Here is a 19,044-nt window from a genome sequence, read left to right on the forward strand (position 1 = left end):
AATTATTTTAAAGGGAAAGAAAAATCTGAAAACATAATGTTGAAACCTGTGTCTAATTATTTCACTTTAAAGATGAAGTATGACTTAGCGTAAACTCCTTCATTTATTTGTTCATTCAAGTATTCATTTGAACACTTACCCTGTTCCAGGTGTTGAGAGACAGCAGTGAACAAAATAAACCCTACCCTCATAGAGTTTACTTCTAGGGAGGCATAGACCATAAATAAATCACTAAGCAAACTGAAGCATTTCAGATGAAGACAAGAGTTAACTAAAAAAATAGTAATAGTAAAGCAAGAGAAAGGATATAGGGAGTGAAATATGAGCAGGATGGGTAGGTGAGTTATTATTTTCTATGAAATGCTCTGAGAGGGTGTTAGTGAGAAGGTGTCATCTGAGAAGAGACCTGAGAGCAGTGAGAATAATTTGTGTGTGGATAAGCATGGGAAGAAGATGACAGCAGAGGGAACAGCAAGCACAGAGGCCCTGAGGTCAGAGTCTGTTTGGTATGTTGCAGGAACAAGGCCAGTTTGAGGCGGTGGTGGCGGCTGGGGTAGGGGGATTCAGGATGTGGGAGGAAGAGATCGTGAGAAGACCATCTGGGGAAGGACTTCAGCTTTTTTTCTGAGTGATATGGGAAGTCATGGAGCCCTGGAAGAATTGTGAGCAATCACACGATATGACTTGCTGACCTGCTACTCGAAGAATCAGTGATTTAGTTGGTCATTTCAAATGTGAAGATAATAAAGTATTTGCCATTCACTCCACACAGCACACACAAACAATGCGGTGAGTGTCCCCTGAGAGCACTATTTGAAAAGAGGATGTGGTCTGCAAGAGTTTTCAGAGAAGTCTGAGAGGGGAACTATGGGGTGTTACTGAGAACAGTTTGGAAATCCTATGCTGGGTCTCAGGTGAATAGACACTGCAGACAGAATATGCTGTTTATATGGTTTATGTGGTTATGTCATTCAGAGAAATAACCTTGGGAGATTGATAGGGCCATTTTATTCCAAAAGGGGTATTATCTATTTGTTTGATAGTGAACAAGGGGAAGAAGGTCCATGGAACTTAGCTAAGGTCTTTCCCAACCCCACACTAAAAAAAACCCAAAAAACAAAAACAAATAAACCAGGATTTTATTTTATTTTTTTAAAAAAGCTCAGAACAAAGGGGGCAAATGATCATTTCAAATATAACCTATAGGTACTGTGGGCACATTTAACGTATTAGGTTGGGTTTCCCAGAAGCAAATCTCAAGACAGAATGTATGTGAAAGTGATTATTAGAAAATGTTCCCAGTATGAATTCACAGAGAGTCAGGTAGTGAGGCTGGGAAAGGAGGGAGCCATGCAAGGAAGGATGCAGTATCCAGCAAAACCCAAAGGGAAACTGGCCCATCCCATGGGGGAGTGGTGCAGTCACACAAACACATCTCCACACTGTCCCCATCAGTGACAGGGCTGCTGTGCCATTTACACCTGCCAGTCACAGGTTAAGTAAGGGAGGAAATGCTAAATACCTGGCACATACGCAACAGAGTGGGCTAGACTGAAAATCCTTCAAGGAACAGATACAGAAATAAGGACGTTTGACTGTCAAAAGGGTCTTTGAAAACTATTAATGGAAAGTAGATCTTACTCTTTCCTTCATGCTGTTCCAAACCATCAGAATGCCACAGGAAAATAAACTTTTACATCAAATAAAAACTTTGATGTTTGAAAGGTTAAAGCAAGCAGCTTCCCCAGGCAGAAAGGGCTGCTTCTAAACTTTAGAAGAGCTATCCTTTCAAAAGGTAGGGATGATATATAACACTTTTTCTGATGCCCAATTTCCAAATGCTGAGCTGTTCATACAGATCTAGTCTGCTTCCAATGTGACTGACTGAAAAAAAAGTCACCAACTGGTGGTCAGGGGCCTGTCCTGCTCTCAGAAACATTTTGTTTAGCCTGCCTCCTGTTTCCAAAAGTTGGAATTGCAATGTTTATCTTCATATAAGACATTTTTTGCCATTTGCCATCAAGAATATATGTCCAGGGTACCTATATCATGAACAAAACAAAAGGCTGATGATCCAAGATAATACCAGGGGGACAGCAAGTATGACAACATAAAATATTACAACAGAGATAGGAATTTCACATCCTATTAGTAGTATTTTTTCCTTTTTTTGAGACAGAGTCTCACTCTGTCGCCCAGTCTGGAGTGCAGTAATGTGAACACAACTCACTGCAACTTCAACTTTGTAGGCTCAAGCCATCCTCCTGCCTTGGCCACCTGTGTAGCTAGGACTACAGGTGCATGCCACCATGCCAGGCTAATTATAAAGTATGTAGTTTTGTAGGGACAGGGTCTCACTTTGTTGCCCAGGCTGGTCTCAAACTCCTGGACTCAAGTAATTCTCCCACCTCAGCCTCCTAAAGTGTTGGGATTACAAGCATGAGCCACTCCACCTGGCTGATTGTATTCTTAATAAAAATAATAAGACAAAGACCACATACAGGCAATCTGAAGTAAGACGGTAAAACTGGTTCAAAGAACATTTTGAGGTCAGGTGTAGTGGTTTGCACCTATAATTCCAGCACTTTGGGAGGCAGAGGCGGGAAGATTGCTTGAGGCCAAAGGTTCAAGACCAGCCTAGGCAACATAGTAATACCCCATCCTTACACAAAAAATTTAGCCAGGTGTGCTGGTGTGTGCCTGTGGTCCAACCTACTCAAGGGGCTGAGGTGGAAGGATCACTTGAGCCCAGAAAGTCAGAAGTGCAATTAGCCATGTTCTAGCCACTGCACTCCAGCCTGGTGACAAGAGTTTTACCCTGTCTCAAAGGAAAAAAAAAAAAGAGCATTTGGAAGAACTGGATGTTTTTAGGCATACAGAAATAATAGAATAATAGAATAAGATTGTTAAATTAGATACAAACCTTTGAAGTTATTTTTCTACTGAGCAAATATCATTTGCATCTCTATCAGATAAAAATCTGATTTAAAAAATCTGATAAAAAACAAATGTACATTCCTCTAGATAATTAAATAATCCTTGGCTAGGATTGGTAAACAATTTCCCAGTTTATTATATCCTCTCTTCATCTTAAGTTTGGAATAATTTTTTAAATATATATATATTTTAATTTAACTTTTTAATTCAGGGGTACATGTGCAGGTTTGTTTTACAGGTAAACGTATCATGTGGATTTGTTGTACAAATTGCATTGTCACCCACGTATTAAGCCATTAGTTGTTTTTCCTGATCCTCTATGTCCTCCCAGCTTCCACCCTGGAAGGTTTTGAAAATACCTTTGACTATACCACTAGAGATTATGATTTAATTGGTCTGAGGTAGGGCCCTAGCATAATTATTTTTTAAAGCTGTTCTAAATTCATAAAATTTGTAAAAACTACTACTATCATTTTGAAACTGGCTACGAGGGAACAAACTGGGGTTGAATAGGGATTTACCAATTATTATGTTCTGATGCATATGGTCAAATATCATCTCTAGTTTCTATCGGTGGTAGGGAGCCAGGCTAACTAAGAGCTTGAATATGGAAAACAGGGTTGGGGCTGGGTTTATCTGGAGAAGACTGTTGAAGAGCTTATTGAGAAAAGAGAAGTGGTGAAGAAACAGCTAGGAAGACTACAGAAACATAAAAGAAGAGAGGCTGGAATATGAATTGAGATAAAGAGACAAGACAAGAATCTGACAGCCTATTGTTCATATGTTCTTATACCTTCCTGTGAGTTAGAAAAATTCACAGACACAGAATTGATGGGACAAAAGTAAAGAGCATTTACAGTATTTATAGATATTGCCAAATTGCTCTCCCCAAAAAGGTTGCAGCAGTTTACATTCCCACCAACTGCATATAAAAATGCCTGTTTCTTACATCCTTACCAGAACTATGAAAGCAACCATTTTAGTCTTTGTCAATATGAAAAAGAAATAAAAAGGTATCATATAGATATTCTAATTTGCATGTATTGATTTAAGAGTATTAGACTGAACACATCTCAAGTGTTTTTTTTTTTTTAATTTCTTTTACTGGTAGCCCCTTTTTTATATTTCTACAGCTTTTTTTTTTCTTCTTTTTTTTTTTTCTTTTTTTTTTTTGAGACAGAGTTTCTCTCTTGTTGCCCAGGCTGGAGTGCAATGGCGTGATCTTGGCTCACCGCAACCTCTGCCTCCTGGGTTCAGGCAATTTTCCTGCCTCAGCCTCCTGAGTAGCTGGGATTACAGGCACACGCCACCATGCCCAGCTAATTTTTTGCATTTTTAGTAGAGACGGGGTTTCACCATGTTGACCAGGATGGTCTCGATCTCTTGACCTCGTGATCCACCCACCGCGGCCTCCCAAAGTGCTGGGATTACAGGCTTGAGCCACCGCGCCTGGCCTTTTTTTTCCTTCTTAGTGATTTTTAGAAGCTCTTCATTTATTAAGGAGATTAGCTTTACGTTATGTAACCAAGGAAAACATAACAAACAGGGAAACTTTAAGAAGCTTCTAAGTGCTTCTTTGTGAAGACAATTAGTCACTTTTAAACAAGAGAAAAGTCTAATGGCCCTTGCATTCTGAATAGGAACCAGTTTTTCTTGAAAAGGGGATTTTTTTATTGCATTTTAGGTTTTGGGGTACATGTGAAGAACATGCAAGATTGTTGCATAGGTACACATGTGGCAGTGTGATTTGCTGCCTTCCTCCCCTTCACCTATATCTGGCATTTCTCCCCATGCTATCTCTCTCCAACTCCCCACGCCCCACTGTCCCTCCCCTATGTCCCCCCAACAGACCCCAGTGTGTAGTGATCTGAAAAGGGGATTTTTAAAGAAGGAGGCAATCAGGCAACCATCACTCCAAAGGAAGGATGTGACAGTGTTTCTGTGATTTAACATGAGTGCCCCAAGTCAGATGTTTCTGCACCAAAGATTATTGAGTCAGGCAAATTTGCAGAGGCACTAAGACGGCTCCTGGGAAGATAATATTCTCTCCTACTCAATTTTTTCCCTTTTGGGCTTTGCTACTTTTCATACTTCACTTGTGGATTAAGATGATTTTTGACGGAGCAGGAAACAGTCCTAAGAGCTCTGCAGTGGAACTCACCATGAGGATATCAGGTATAGAACCTGGAATCAGTATGAAGTTTCAACTCCCATGGATTGGGAGAAAGGGAGAGGGTTGGTTTTAACACAGTGTGCAGCTGTAAACAGTCTCTCCTGAGCCAGACAGCCTGGAGGACATGGATTGGGAGCCAGCTGCGGGCAGACTGAGGACCTATTCCTTGCTTGGGCTCTGTAAGTGACAGCTACCATAGCACTGTGTGAATTGGGGTCAACCTTCCTCCACTGCTTCAGCCCTCCTCAAGTTGTGGACCTGTGAGAACATGATTGCCGCAGCAGCCACAGGTATAACAGATTGCACAGGGCCAGTGTTTGACAGGGACATCATGTGGCAGTGATGGAAGTGACTGAGGTGGGATGGAAACCTGCTGTGAACTGATTACATTCACCAGTTCTCTCTTTGCCTCGAGTTTGGAAGCAGACACCTCTGGGTTCTTGCACAACTTGGAAATGGGAAAGAAAACGTGTTAGGCATCCTGGAAATTTGACCAGGGGAATACTTTGAGTAATTTGAACCTCAAACTAAAGAGGCAGGTCCCATTAATTGCAACATGTGCCTGGCAAAATGTTAGTTTTGTATCCCATTTGGATTTTCAGATTGTTTGCATGTTAGCACTATTGTATGTCATATAGCGTTTTGAAATATTTATTGATCAATTATTTCCTCTGTGGCTCCTATGTTTTGTAACAAGAAAGGTCTTCTGCACTCCAAGATATTATCTATATAAGATGTAGATATACATATTGCAACAGAAAAATTGTGAAGGACTTTTAAATGGGCAAAACAGATTATTAGGTGAACTTTCAGTGGAATACCACATAACTTCAAGGTTATCAAGAAGGATACCTAAGATATAATGGATAACTGTTAGTTACTGAGGTAAATTAACTACAACCTTCTGGTCTTATTATCAAATAGGTCTGTGTTTCCTGAAACTTGCCTTAGCCTCTGCTATTAACTACAAGGCAAAATCTGGTTCTTTAGCAAAGAAAGACAGCCTCAGAGTCTCATGGAAAAGGACGGCTCCAAGTACTTTAAACCTATCGAAGTCTATTCAAAGAATAGACTCAGGTACAAACCCTGAGCTGATGGTATTTAGACAGCTTTCAGTCTATACCTGCGTAATGAGTGTGAATTTACCGGAGCCTTTCTAAGGCATAAGCACATAGCTTTCTGAATACAGAAATGCTAATCCAAAATTCAGCAAAATAAAATTACAAAGGGTAGAATGAGCAGATGAGAAACATTTTTACTGTGGTTGTGTTGATATTGTTTTAAGCCTGTATTTGCTGGATATATAAGGAAGCCATTTCTCTTTCTTTTTAAGCTATCTTCGGTCTACAACAATTTAGTATACTCTGCTGTTGTTGCAGCAATGTGCATGGCAAATGTTAACTAAACATTTTTTTCCTCTTTCTCACTGAACTCTCCCCCACCTGGAGTTTAAACACTGCAACTGAGTTACCTTTCTCACAGTAGTTATTTGCATAGGTTCAACAAGAGTCTTTTTCTTTCCCGGTACATAACTGGACAAAATTGAATGTGTCACCGTGGCCTTACTTGGAAGATCATATGTGAGGATGTTGGTCATTTAACAGATATGTCAAACAACTCCAAGGAACAAAGGTTAATTTTACTTCCGTAGTAAATGCTTACAAAATCCTGGCTTAGTACCAACCTTCTAGGGTTGTAACCTATAGCCTAGTACTAAAACTGGTCTACAGGATCCCATTATGATGGGCGGTGACAAAGGCCACTTCCTGGCAGGCCAGGAGCCTTAGTAAATTTGGGGGTACACAAGTAGAGATGAATTCATTCAAATCTATAGATAGTATAGATGAATATGGTGGAGTCTCTTGGTCTTGCTTTCCTAATCTTGAGCTAGCAAATGGTGGAGACTTTTTCCCCCTCAACCCACTGCCCTCTCACCCCATAGAGACTTTTAAAAGTGCACTTCTGTGGTTCCAGTAGCTGTTCAATACTGCATAGCTCTAAATTTGCAAAGCAAACTCAAGGAAGCCTATGTGGTTGGTTAACACTCTTGCTACACCCCATGCAAATAATCAGGCCAAGCCTAATGAGACCATTCTTTTTATGACCAAGAACAATCTTTGAGATTTTTATAGTCACAAAGAGGGAAGTTGTTAGGAAAATTGGAAAGACTTTAAAAGAGTTAAAAAAGATTACTGGGTAGGTGTACTTTCAATGAAATATTAGATGCTGCTTCTGGGTTATATGATTCTATAAGAATTTTGCCCCGCACCCCCAGGTTTTGGTCTTTGAGCTACTTTATACCATATAAATTGTAGAAAACTGACAGAGATGGAAATGATTATTGTCCAGAGATACAAAATAATTCTGTCTAGTTAAGATGCAATAAATTATCCCCTGTGGACAGGCCAGTTTTGCATCTATTAGCAAATTCATCTTAACATTTCTGATTGTTGATATATGTATCTGTCCTTTGAATTCTCCTTTGGACCAATTTTTTTAATATTACTTGTTCCTTAATTAATAAGCTAAATAAATTTTTGATGCATACTTTGAGTCCTGGTTTCATGCTTATAAAAATAGATATATTTATCCATGTGTTATTTAAAGTCTTTAATAGATCTATAGAGAGCTGGTTTTATTTTCTTCAAAAACTAGATATTTTTTCTCATCGTTTATTAAGTAACCTTTATTTTCCCCACTGATTTGAAAGCCCACCTTTCTGGCATTATTTGGGTCATTTATGCATTCACTACTATGATTTTTTTATTTATTTGTGCCCAGTTCAAATCTGTTTTAGTGCTATAGCTTTATAATACATTTGGATAATTTGGCAGGTTATTTCGATGTTGTACTGACTCTCCCAATGAGCAGATTATTCTACCAACTTAGATTAGTCTAAAATGTAAACTAATAAAAGATTTATAAAAATTGATATTCAAAAATTGGCCTAGTTATTTGGGTTCATCCAACCTTTCCAAAGTAGGCAGAACACAATTAGAAATCTAGAAAGAAAACAGGACATCTCAGTTGCAAAATTATCATTAAGCCCCATGATGGTTAATATTAGGTGTCAACTTGATTGGACTGAAGGACACCTGGATAGCTGGTAAAGTGTTGTTTCTGGACATGTCTGCAAGAGTGTTGTCAGAGATTAACATTTGAGTCAGTGAACTGGGAGAGGAAAAGCCGTCCTCAATGTGCGTGGGCTCCATCCAATCAGCTGCCAGCATGGCTAGAACAAAGCAGGCAGAAGAAGGTGGCCTAAGCTGGCTTGCTGAGTCTTCTGACTTTCATCTTTCTCCCGTGGTGGATGCTTCCTTCCATTCCTCCTGGCCTTGGACATCAGACTCCAGGTTCTTTGGCTTTTAGACTCTGGGACCACTGGTTTGCTGGGCTTCTCTGGCCTTTGGCCACAGATTGAAGACTGCACTGTTGGCTAACCTGCTTTTGAGGGTTTTGAACTTGGACTGAGTAACTACTGGCTTCTTTCTTCCCCAGCTTGCAGACGGCCTATTGTGGGACTTCACCTTGTGATTGTGTGAGCCAACTCTCCATAATTAACTTCCTTTCTGATATACATATATCCTATTAGTTCTGTCCCTCTGGAAAGCCTTGACTATTACAAGCCCATAGTTTATTCCATGGGAAAGGGGGAGAATAACTCTTCGCTGATAATTCTGTGTCAAAAAGGATAGAACAGAATAGTGTTAGCAAACACTCATGGAGGGAGAGTAGAAGGAAGAAGTCAGAACTATCAAAGGTGCTGCAGGACTGGTCCTTTTGATTTGGAACACAATTTGCTCATATTCTCAATAGTCTTTAACTTTTACCACTGCTTGAGTTTAAAAGTGATAATTTACTCACTCACACCTTTTGCCCTGGGGTTTTGATCAATTAAGAAGTAGGCATAGGAGGCACGTAAGAATAAAAATATTAGCTTTATTCCTAATGAAGTTAGATTGGAGAACATGACTTGGACTCCCGTGCCCTAGGTTTCTACTTTGAGTTTTACATGTGTGCCACTGAGGTCCCGTACAATGGGCTGCTGTCACCTGGTCAGGCCAGAGGAGTTCATCAAGGGGGTCTTCATTCGAAGCCACACTGTAAAAGACCCAGGCTATTCCTATGCTAGCCCTGTTCACAAGAAGAAATCGCATGTCAGACTCTGGCCATCCTGCTGGTCTGGTAAAGCGTCTCTAAGATGCTGGTGATGGATAAAGAAAAGACAAGGCTGCACTAGCTTTGCCTCAATAGTTCCTGAGAAATGAAAGTGTTGATAGAATGTCCTATTTTATAGGTGGCAATAGTGTGGGTAGAGGAAGACTCAACTCCTTCCTACAACATAGGACAGAAATTAATACTTATAAAGGTAAACTTGACTTAAAAAAGAAAATATTATGGCCAATCTACTCTGATTATGAAGAATGGAGAAATGTGGTATATGTTTCAGACCAGATAGATTTCTATAAGAAGTATTTTTAAAATATTTATGTTAGGGTGCTTAAATATATAAACTTCTATCACTAGAACACTGACAAATGTGTACAAACCCTCTCCAGCAATCCTGAATAGCGTATATAGTACTCCACTGCCCATTTTAGTATCGCATCGCAAAAGCACAACACAAAATTTGTAAATACTTTTAGTTCACATTTTTTAATGTTTAAAAACTATGTTAACAGAGCAGTTATAGAACAGAACTTCTTACATTTCTTTATTTACACCACACCCTGAAAAAAAAAAAACCCAGTTCTATTTGATTAACTATGAATAGCAAACTTTTGTGACTTGTGACTCACTTAAATCACCTATCTGAAATTCATTTACAAGGTTTTTACATTAATAAAACAGTGGTGTGCTACATATACTGGACTCAGATGAAGTCTAAAGTACACTGGACTCTAGAGAGTGGATTACATATCAATGATCAAGATTCAAGTGTTTGGGGAAAAAATTACCTAAGACAGTCTATGTTGGCGTCAACACTAAAATAAAAGGCAAACATGCAAGACTTTCAAAGTGTGATAAAATAATGGTTCTTTGTTTCCTTTCCTTCAAATTAGTGCTCATAATTAATATTCAGGTTCTCCCTCCCCCCTTTCATAGAATCTCAAAGTTTGAAAAATACAGCAATTCAATTGTGAAAAAAAACATTCTTCTCCCCAACTTGTTTTCATAAATACTATATAGTGGTACCAATGTCAACAATGGAAGATCATTATGAAGAAACAATTTATCATTTTGGATATATCTGTTTCAATATGACAAGGATTTGTGTCTAAATATTCCTTATTTGATTTTAATGCCAGCATAAGAAATCAATGGAACTATTTCTCAGACATTCCTTTTTCTAAATAGTTAAGCAGGGTTTTAGGTTCCAACTTTACATTGAGAGAACTATGTTACCTGGGAGGGAATGTAAATTTTTCTAATTCCCAAACAAAACCACTAATATCTAGGAAACATTTATTGTTTATATGCAGATCCTAGAGACTTCTATTTCAGTATGGATCAACAACTGCAAAAATATACAGCCTCCTATTTATTTACAATATATTTACATACAAATGAAGTATTTTCCTGCAGTAAGCCTCAGCTGCATAGATTCTTCCTTTAAAACGTAAATTCGAGCCTGTATACAGATGGGCCGAATTTCATAGCCCTTCCTTAGAGAAAAGCCTAAAGAAGGAGATGTCTGCACCTTGTGAACCTTACGTATTTTGCAAGAACTTTCTCTTTTAGATTTAGTGATAGTTTTTAGTTGTTAGCCACCCCATCTTCAGTTTGTATCTGAAAGCCTTGTATCATTATAAATAATTCACTGTAATTTAGGGGAAGTATGTCCTGTTGCTAAAGGATTCTCAGACCTGCCATCCCGAAGGAAAATCATGTATTAGTATTGCTTAATGATGGCCTGTGTCTTCTTTGTTTTGAAAGTGGTTAGGTGTTTGCTGTGAACTTGAATGGGAGAATTATAATCTCAAAGTTTACATCCCCTCTAAGCCTAAAGCCATTTAAATTGATAAACTGTGAGATACTAATAGGTTTTGCTCTAAGGCATAAAATCCAATATTTCTGACCTCCTCCCTACTCCAACTAAATGTGCCATAGTCCAACACTGTGCCCCACTGAATTGGAACTCAGCATTTCGTTCTTTTGAGAGTAGTTTGTAGATCCTTAAACAGAGCAGACCTTTCAGTAGAGAATTTGCTTTAAAAGGAGGACAGGAGTATCATCACACAATCAACACAAACACTGGAGAACTTACTTAGACAAATTCAGTATTTCTTCTAAGTCTGCATTTACAAAGGGTCTTTTCTTTTAATTTCTCTCACCACCACCCCGCCCCCCACCAAAGCCTCACTTTCATTTCCTCACAGCTTTAAAAAAATAAAATATTATCATGCCTCAGCCCGAGGTAATACTGAGTGCAGGCAGCCTGTGTTTAGGAATGTGCACCTGCACTGGTATTTTCAACCAGAGGGGGATGACCAGGTGGCAGCGCTGGATTCACTTGCTTTCTTGCCATTGCAGAGATCCCTGCAACCAGGGTCCTTTCCTCCCCTCCCTATAATCCTGGCTCCTGTGTCTTGCCCCATGAGTCCTAGGAATCATCTTGTGAGGTAAGACTAATGGGAAGAACAAGGGAGACTCATTGGCTTAGTGTGGTTCTCAAACTTGAGGCACTACAGAATCACCTGCTGAGCCCCACCCTGAGAGCTTCTGACTTGACCGTGTCTGGATTGGGGGTGCGGGGCTGAGAATCTGCATTCTAACAAGGTCCCCAATGATGCTGATGCTATTGGTCTGGGATCCACATTTTGAGAACCACTGGCTTAGAGGCATGAATCAATCTCCAGAAAGCAGTCAGTTCCAGGATGACAGTCTTAGGTGCTCTCCGAAACACTGAGGAAACTTACCACAACACTGTGTCTGCCACAAGCCCTATTCCCATCACCCTTCTGGACCTTTTTCTCAACAGGGTCTGTAAATGTAGAAAAGGAAATGGTGGAGAGCTTTTGTTTCTCTTTTTTCTTTTTTCCTAACCTCCCAGCTTACTCCTCGAAAGTTAAAACATAGTTACTAGCACTAAAAACATTTAAAGTGCTGTGCACTGACCTCAACGACTAGTACATGAGAGAAGCTGTGCACCATCCTTTTCTCTGGTAGGCAGGGCAGGATATGAATCATAGGAGCCAGAAGTCAGACAAACAGAAACAGGCAGAACAAACCTGAACCCTCTGGACAACAGCAGAAGTACCAAGTGAGCGATGTCCTTGGAGGTTTCTGACCCACAAGAGGGCCCATCACCCTCCTTCACCCTCCTCTTATCACCAGGCTCTCTGGCAGTCATGGAATCATTCCTCCTAATTTTTGCTGGACACCCTGTTTCAGGCCACTGTAGTCACCTGTAGTCCAGTGGCATCTCTACCCCCACTGTCCGGTAGGTGGTATGTGGCTGGGATGGACAGTCCAGATTCTACTAACAGACAACTCTGAACAAAAACCCTCCTGGAAACAATGTTATATTTGATGGTTAGATTCTTTGGCAAACCTATTACATTATTCACTTTCAGCTAAACTATGGGTTTGATCATCTTTTTCAGCTGGTCTAGGGGATTAACCACCATAGATAACCTGATCTTGTAAAGGAAAATACATTCCAGGTTGCAAACAACCAACTGACAACTTTTTGGAATATGATCTCTTTATACACTGGGACTGCCTGTGCCTAAACAGAGTAGATTTCCATCCTGTGTGTGTTTCACCAGTCCCACTTCCAATAAGTAACAATAAGTAAATTAGGGATTGACAGTATTCTGTGTTAAAATAACTAGAGAACAGTTCTAAATCCAAAGTGTGAAACTGGCACTGTTCACTAGTATAGAGATCCTACCTACCAGGGGAAAACGTGCTGCTCCCCATGGCTAAGGTATAGTATTCTTTAATCTACTAATTTAGCAGAAAATCTTCCATAGCACTTTACTGTGCTCTTTAAATTCAACCTAACATCTGTGATACATGTATTTTTGGCTACCAGTTCACTATTCTGAACAAGAATAAGAGCAGTACACTTTATAGCTAATCCCACACAAAGGACGTAACTAATCATTGATATTTGACAAATTACGGTAGAGTCTATTATATTCAGTCAACAACAAATTTAGATAAACATACAAAGGTTTTTAAAAATATGTGTGTTTATCACACACATCAACAACAGTGTGCCTCTAAATAAATGTATTTTAAGTAAATATTCCTTATACTGACACATGAAGTCCAGAAGCCCAAAAATATGACTGCACATCCCAGTTAATAATGTTCTAAATTGACTTTGTGAGTGTAAAATGAATTGCTATAAAGTAATGAGGAAAATAGAAAGTAGCATAATATAGCTTGCAAACTAAATTAACGTACTTTCAAAGGTAAGGTCATCCCACTACCTGGCTATTTCATTACTTGGTGCTCTAGACAAGCTCCTAAGAACCAACTGAATCTTGGTTTGTTCTGTTTCTGTCATTGCTAATATGATATGGAAAACATTGCTGAAAAGGACAGAGATGGCTGTGGATATGGCTAGGTTAGTTATTCATATCTAAATATCTGAACTCTGACCTAATGTGGATATAATTCTGTAGCATTATATTAAAAGCTATGATGATGCAATGCACGAAATAACCTTTCATTTTCCCTGCAAGAGGATCATGACACGTGCTTCAATGCCTGCCTTATCTATGGGACATTAGTCTGTAAAGGGCAGAGACAGTTCCATGTGATTCTCAGTGAGAGTGAAGGCCTTTGGGGATTTGAGTCAGGAAGGGAACACGGCTAAGTGCCTGGAAACTCTGCCAACAGTCTGCAGTTAGATTCTACTTATCTCTGGATAAGAAATCTGTGCTCAGTGAACTTACGTGTTTGGAAAATTCAACCAGAATATAGAGGAAATATAAGTCCTGTTTCAAGAGACCAGATCACAGGGCATGCATATTTCTCACCATATGTTAACTATGAACAATCCAATCACAGGGGATGCTCCCACTTAGGGGAATGCAGTTCTGGGTTTCCTTGCTGTCTCCTTTCCTTTTTCAGCTACAAACTCTCTTCTTTTTCAGTCTCTTCACAGTTTCATTGTGCTCCCTTTAGGAGAAGGACTAGGGTAAGAGTACTAGGCACCTCTGTCCTGCATCGATCAGTTGGGATGGGCAGTAATGGCACACTCCTTGGTTGGGGAAGAGAAGAGGAAACAGCACAGACACTGAGACCCCCTTGTCTTCCTCATCTGGGGGAAGGAAAATTATTTCGGAATCTGAATGTTTAATAAATAAACAAACATGATTGCTTATCATGTTTTCAAGTACCCAGTGATTCTGTCAGAAACTCTTCTCAAAGACTATCTCTGAGGATTTTTTTTTTCCCCGCAAGACTCTAGATGGAGAATTAACAAAGAAGAAATAGAAATGAGGCTTATTTAAGGTACAAAAATTTTGTATTTGTAATAACCTAGATTTATATAGATATAAAACAAGTCTTTTAAAGACTTCCCTAAAGTACTCAATATAAAACAGGAGTTACTTATCCTAGATCATCCTTAGTTAGGTACACATGATTCTCTGTGCAACTAGCTGGTGGACATGAATAAAAGCTGACTGGCCTACAATGTACTAAAACATTTTTTTCCCTTCAACAAGACAGGTATAGGAATGAAGGCTAAATGCATCAGAGCAGTATTTTCTTAGGCATTTTGGACAATCTTTTTGCAGTAGGTTCCATTGGTCTTCCCCATCGAAAGTTGACTCAGACCGGAGTAACTCTGACACAAGTTGCCAAGAGGGAAACAATACTTCATTTGCTAGATTACCGAGATGTGTAGCTTCATTTAATTACCAAGCTAAGAATCATCCCCAACCACTTTTCAGCTGAGAACACTTGCCAGAGAATGTCTCTGGATGTGAATGGGATGTGGTACCAGCTAGGCCACTGGACTGCCTGAGCTCAGCTGCCAGGCAATCAGAGCCACCTCAAATATTGGGCATGCTCTGATTCAGCAGTGGCAGTGCCCTATAACTTTCAGATGATTATCTCTGTGTGCTATGTTAACCAAAATAGGCAAATTATTTACGAAACCATTTTTTTCTGTAAAGCAAAATAAATATATACAATTCAAGATTCTTTTCTCTTCTAAAAAGGTACAGATAGTTTGAGCTGAACATCAGTAGGAAAATTATTTCAGAATCTGGATGTATAATAAATAAACATGATTGCTTATCATGTTTTCAAAGTTCTAAGAGACCACGAAGCCACAAAACATAGAATTAGATGGGTAAAAACTGATTGTGAAAAGTACTGGGAAATATGATTGTATGAAATTTGAAAAAAAAAATTCACAATCCCTAAATTGATCCCAGATCTTGGAGGGACATGAAGCATTATAGAAACATGTCTCTGTTTTGGAACCAAAGTGTTATTCCATTTTAGGTATCCTGTACATTTCTGTTTGCTTCTGTAAACTTGCAAAAGAAGTGATGAGTGATTGCTGATGTGTGGGGACTTGACTGAGCAGACAACAGGAATATTTCTTTTTCTCGGCTGGTCTCAGTGGCCTTCATCACTACTCGATGAGCAGGCCCAGTCATAGATGACCAAAGGAATGCTGACCAAGGAGAACAACACCCCCAGGCCCAAGAAAAGAGCAGCCTGTAGCAACAGAAAGGCAAGGGTTATTTTCAGTACAGCAAAAATTTTCCACATGTACCTGGGGGATAAAAATAGAACTGTTTCCCTCTCCCTTTGGGTCCTCTGGTATTTGGAGTTTGTTACAACCATGGCTGTAACTGTGAGACTCTTTCTAAAAATTGTATCAATCTGATTCTACAAGGATGGGAACATAGAAAAACAAGCTAAGCAGAGTAGTCTTCTATGCCCTGTTCTTTGACTCCATATTCACCTCAATTGTATGTATCCATTCTACAAATGACTGGGTATCCTTATGGCTTCTCTCAAATTAAGATTACAACCAAAGGCAGGAAAAGGCTTTAGAAAATATCCAGGTCATTTTGTTATTCATTATCTACCAACCTAGCTTATCACTGGCAAGCAAACATTTCTGTTTGAAAAAGTGGGAAAAAACATACAAAAATAAAATAGATTTGATCAAGTGAAATAGGAAACAGGTATCAAAAACTAAGTTACCTGAAAGGCTGATGAAGGCCATAGGTAAACAGATGATTATATGGTTTGGCTGTGTCCCTAACCAAATCCATCTTGAATTATAGCTCCTATAATTCCCATGTGTCATGGGAGGGACCTGGTGGGAGGTAATTGAACCCTGGGGGTGCGTCTTTCCCATGCTGTGCTAGTGATAGTGAATAAATCTCATGAGATTTGATGGTTTGATAAAGGGGAATTCCCCTGTACAGGCTCTCTGCCTGCTGCCATGTAAGATGTGACTTTGTTCCTCCTTCACCCTCTGCTATGATTGTGAGGCCTCCTCAGCCATGTGGAACTGTGAGTCAATTAAACCTCCTTCCTTTATAAATTACCCAGTCTGGGGTATTTCCTTATTAGCAGTGTGAGAACAGACTAATACAGATTATTAAATTCAAAATCCAAAGAACACAAGATTCCTTGGGCTGGAACATGTTCCTTGGGCTGGAGCATGTTCAGTGAGAGCTCTGCAGGGAGAAGGATGATGCATTCTGAGAGCCAATGGGCCTAGACTGAAAGCTGGAGGAGGAGAAAGAGCTAGAGAAGGAGAGGAGCGAATTGGGGATTAAGATGGCTGCATGTTCGAATTGACCAAGCAGAAGAAAGGATATCAGAGGTCGAAGATCAACTCAATGAAGTAAAAAGAGAAGGCAAGAACAGAGAAAAAAGTGCAAAAAGGAATGAACAAAATCTCCAAGAAATGTGGGACTATGTGAAAAGACCTAATCTACGTCTGATAGGTGTACCTGAATGTGATGAAGAGAATGAATCCAAGCTGGAAAATACTCTTCAGGATATTATCCAGGAAAACTTCCCTAACCTAGCAAGGCAGACCAATATTCAAATCCAGGAAATACAGAGAACACCACAAAGATATTCCTCAAGAAGAGCAACCCCAAGGCACATAATCGTCAGATTCACCAGGGTTGAAATGAAAGAGAAAATGCTAAGGGCAGCCAGAGAGAAAGGTCGGGTTACCCACAAAGGGAAGCCCATTAGACTCGCAGCAGATCTCTCAGCAGAAACCCTACAAGCCAGAAGAGATTGGGGGCCAATATTCAACATCCTTAAAGAAAAGAACTTTCAACCCAGAATCTCCTATCCAGCCAAACTAAGCTTCATAAGTGAAGGAAAAATAAAATCCTTGGTGAACAAGCAAGCACTCAGAGATTTCATCACCACCAAACCTGCTCTACAAGAACTCCTGAAAGAGGCTCTACACATGTAAAGGAACAACCAGTACCAGCCACTCCAAAAACACACCAAATGGTAAAAAAGCATCAACACAATCAAGGATCTGCATCAACTAACCAACAAAACAGCCAGGTAGCATCAAAATGACAGCATCAAATTCACACATAACAATACTATCCCTAAATGTCAATGGACTAAATGCCCCAATCAAAAGACACAGACTGGCAAATTGGATAAAAAGCCAAAACCCATCAGTGTGCTGTATCCAGGAAACCCATCTTACATGCAAGGATACACAAAGGCTCAAAATAAAGGGATGGAGGAAGATCTACCAAGCAAATGGAGAGCAAAAAAAGGCAGGAGTAGCAATTCTCATCTCTGATAAAATAGACTTTAAAGCAACAAAGATCAAAAGAGACAAAGAAGGACATTACATAATGGTAAAAGGATCACTGCAACAAGAAGAGCTAACGATCCTAAATATATACGCACCCAATACAGGAGCACCCAGATACATAAGGCAAGTTCTTAATGACTTACAAAGAGACTTAGACTCCCACACAATAATAGTGGGAGACTTTAACACCCCATTGTCAATATTAGACAGATCAACCAGACAGAAAATCAGCAAGGATATCCAGGACCTGAATACAGACCTGGAACAAGCAAACCTAATAGACATTTACAGAACTCTCCACCCCAAATCCACGAATATACATTCTTCTCAGCACCACATCACACCTACTCTAAAATTGACCACATAATTGGCAATAAATCACTCCTCAGCAAATGCAAAAGAACAGAAATCATAACAAACAGTCTCTCAGACCACAGTGCAATCGAGTTAGAACTCAGAATGCAGAAACTAACTCAGAACCGCACAGCTTCATGGAAACTGAACAACTTGCTCTTGAATGTTGACTGGATAAACAATGAAATGAAGGCAGAAATAAAGATGTTCTTCGAAACCAATGAGAATGAAGACACAACATACCAGAATCTCTGGGACACATTTAAAGCAGTCTCCAGAGGAAAATATATAGCAATGAGTGCCCACATGAGAAGAAAGGAGAGATCTAAAATTGACACCCTATCATCAAAATTGAAAGAGCTAGAGGAGCAAGATCAAAAAAACTCAAAACCTAGCAGAAGACAGGAAATAACTAAGATCAGAGCAGAACTGAAGGAAATAGAGACACAAAAAACTCTTCAAAAAAATCAATAAATCCAGGAGCTGGTTTTTTGAAAAGATCAACAAAATAGACAGACCACTAGCCAGATTAATAAAAAAGAAAAGAGAGAATAACCAAATTGATGCAATAAAAAACGATAAAGGGGATATCACCACAGATTCCACAGAAATCCAAACCATCATCAGAGATTATTACAAACAACTCTATGCACATAAACTAGTAAACCTGGAAGAAATGGATAAATTCCTGGACACCTGCAACCTCCCAAGCCTAAACCTGGAAGAAGCCGAAACCCTGAATAGACCAATAACATGGTCTGCAGTCGAGGCAGCAATAAAGAGC

At 39.5% G+C, this 19,044-nt stretch overlaps 1 protein-coding gene across 5 annotated transcripts in view; it reads right to left on the reverse strand.

Annotated features, from left to right (window-relative positions):
- Positions 1–19,044, reverse strand: part of SLC38A1 (solute carrier family 38 member 1) — a 133,610-nt gene that overhangs the window by 39,860 nt on the left and 74,706 nt on the right. Inside the window, exon 17 of one of the 5 annotated variants that reach the window (XM_039461659.2) lies at positions 8,581–8,787. The exons of 3 other annotated variants lie outside the window; for them this stretch is intronic. In XM_039461659.2, the coding sequence (XP_039317593.1) occupies positions 8,668–8,787 (120 nt within the window). In that variant the 3' untranslated portion in view covers positions 8,581–8,667. Of the gene's footprint in view, positions 1–8,580; positions 8,788–15,615; positions 15,806–19,044 lie in introns of those variants that run through there. One more of the 5 variants, XM_003941468.4, reaches the window with a different exon arrangement.

This window comes from Saimiri boliviensis, chromosome 7 (genome assembly GCF_048565385.1).
Source record: "Saimiri boliviensis isolate mSaiBol1 chromosome 7, mSaiBol1.pri, whole genome shotgun sequence".
Classification (NCBI taxonomy): domain Eukaryota; kingdom Metazoa; phylum Chordata; class Mammalia; order Primates; family Cebidae; genus Saimiri; species Saimiri boliviensis.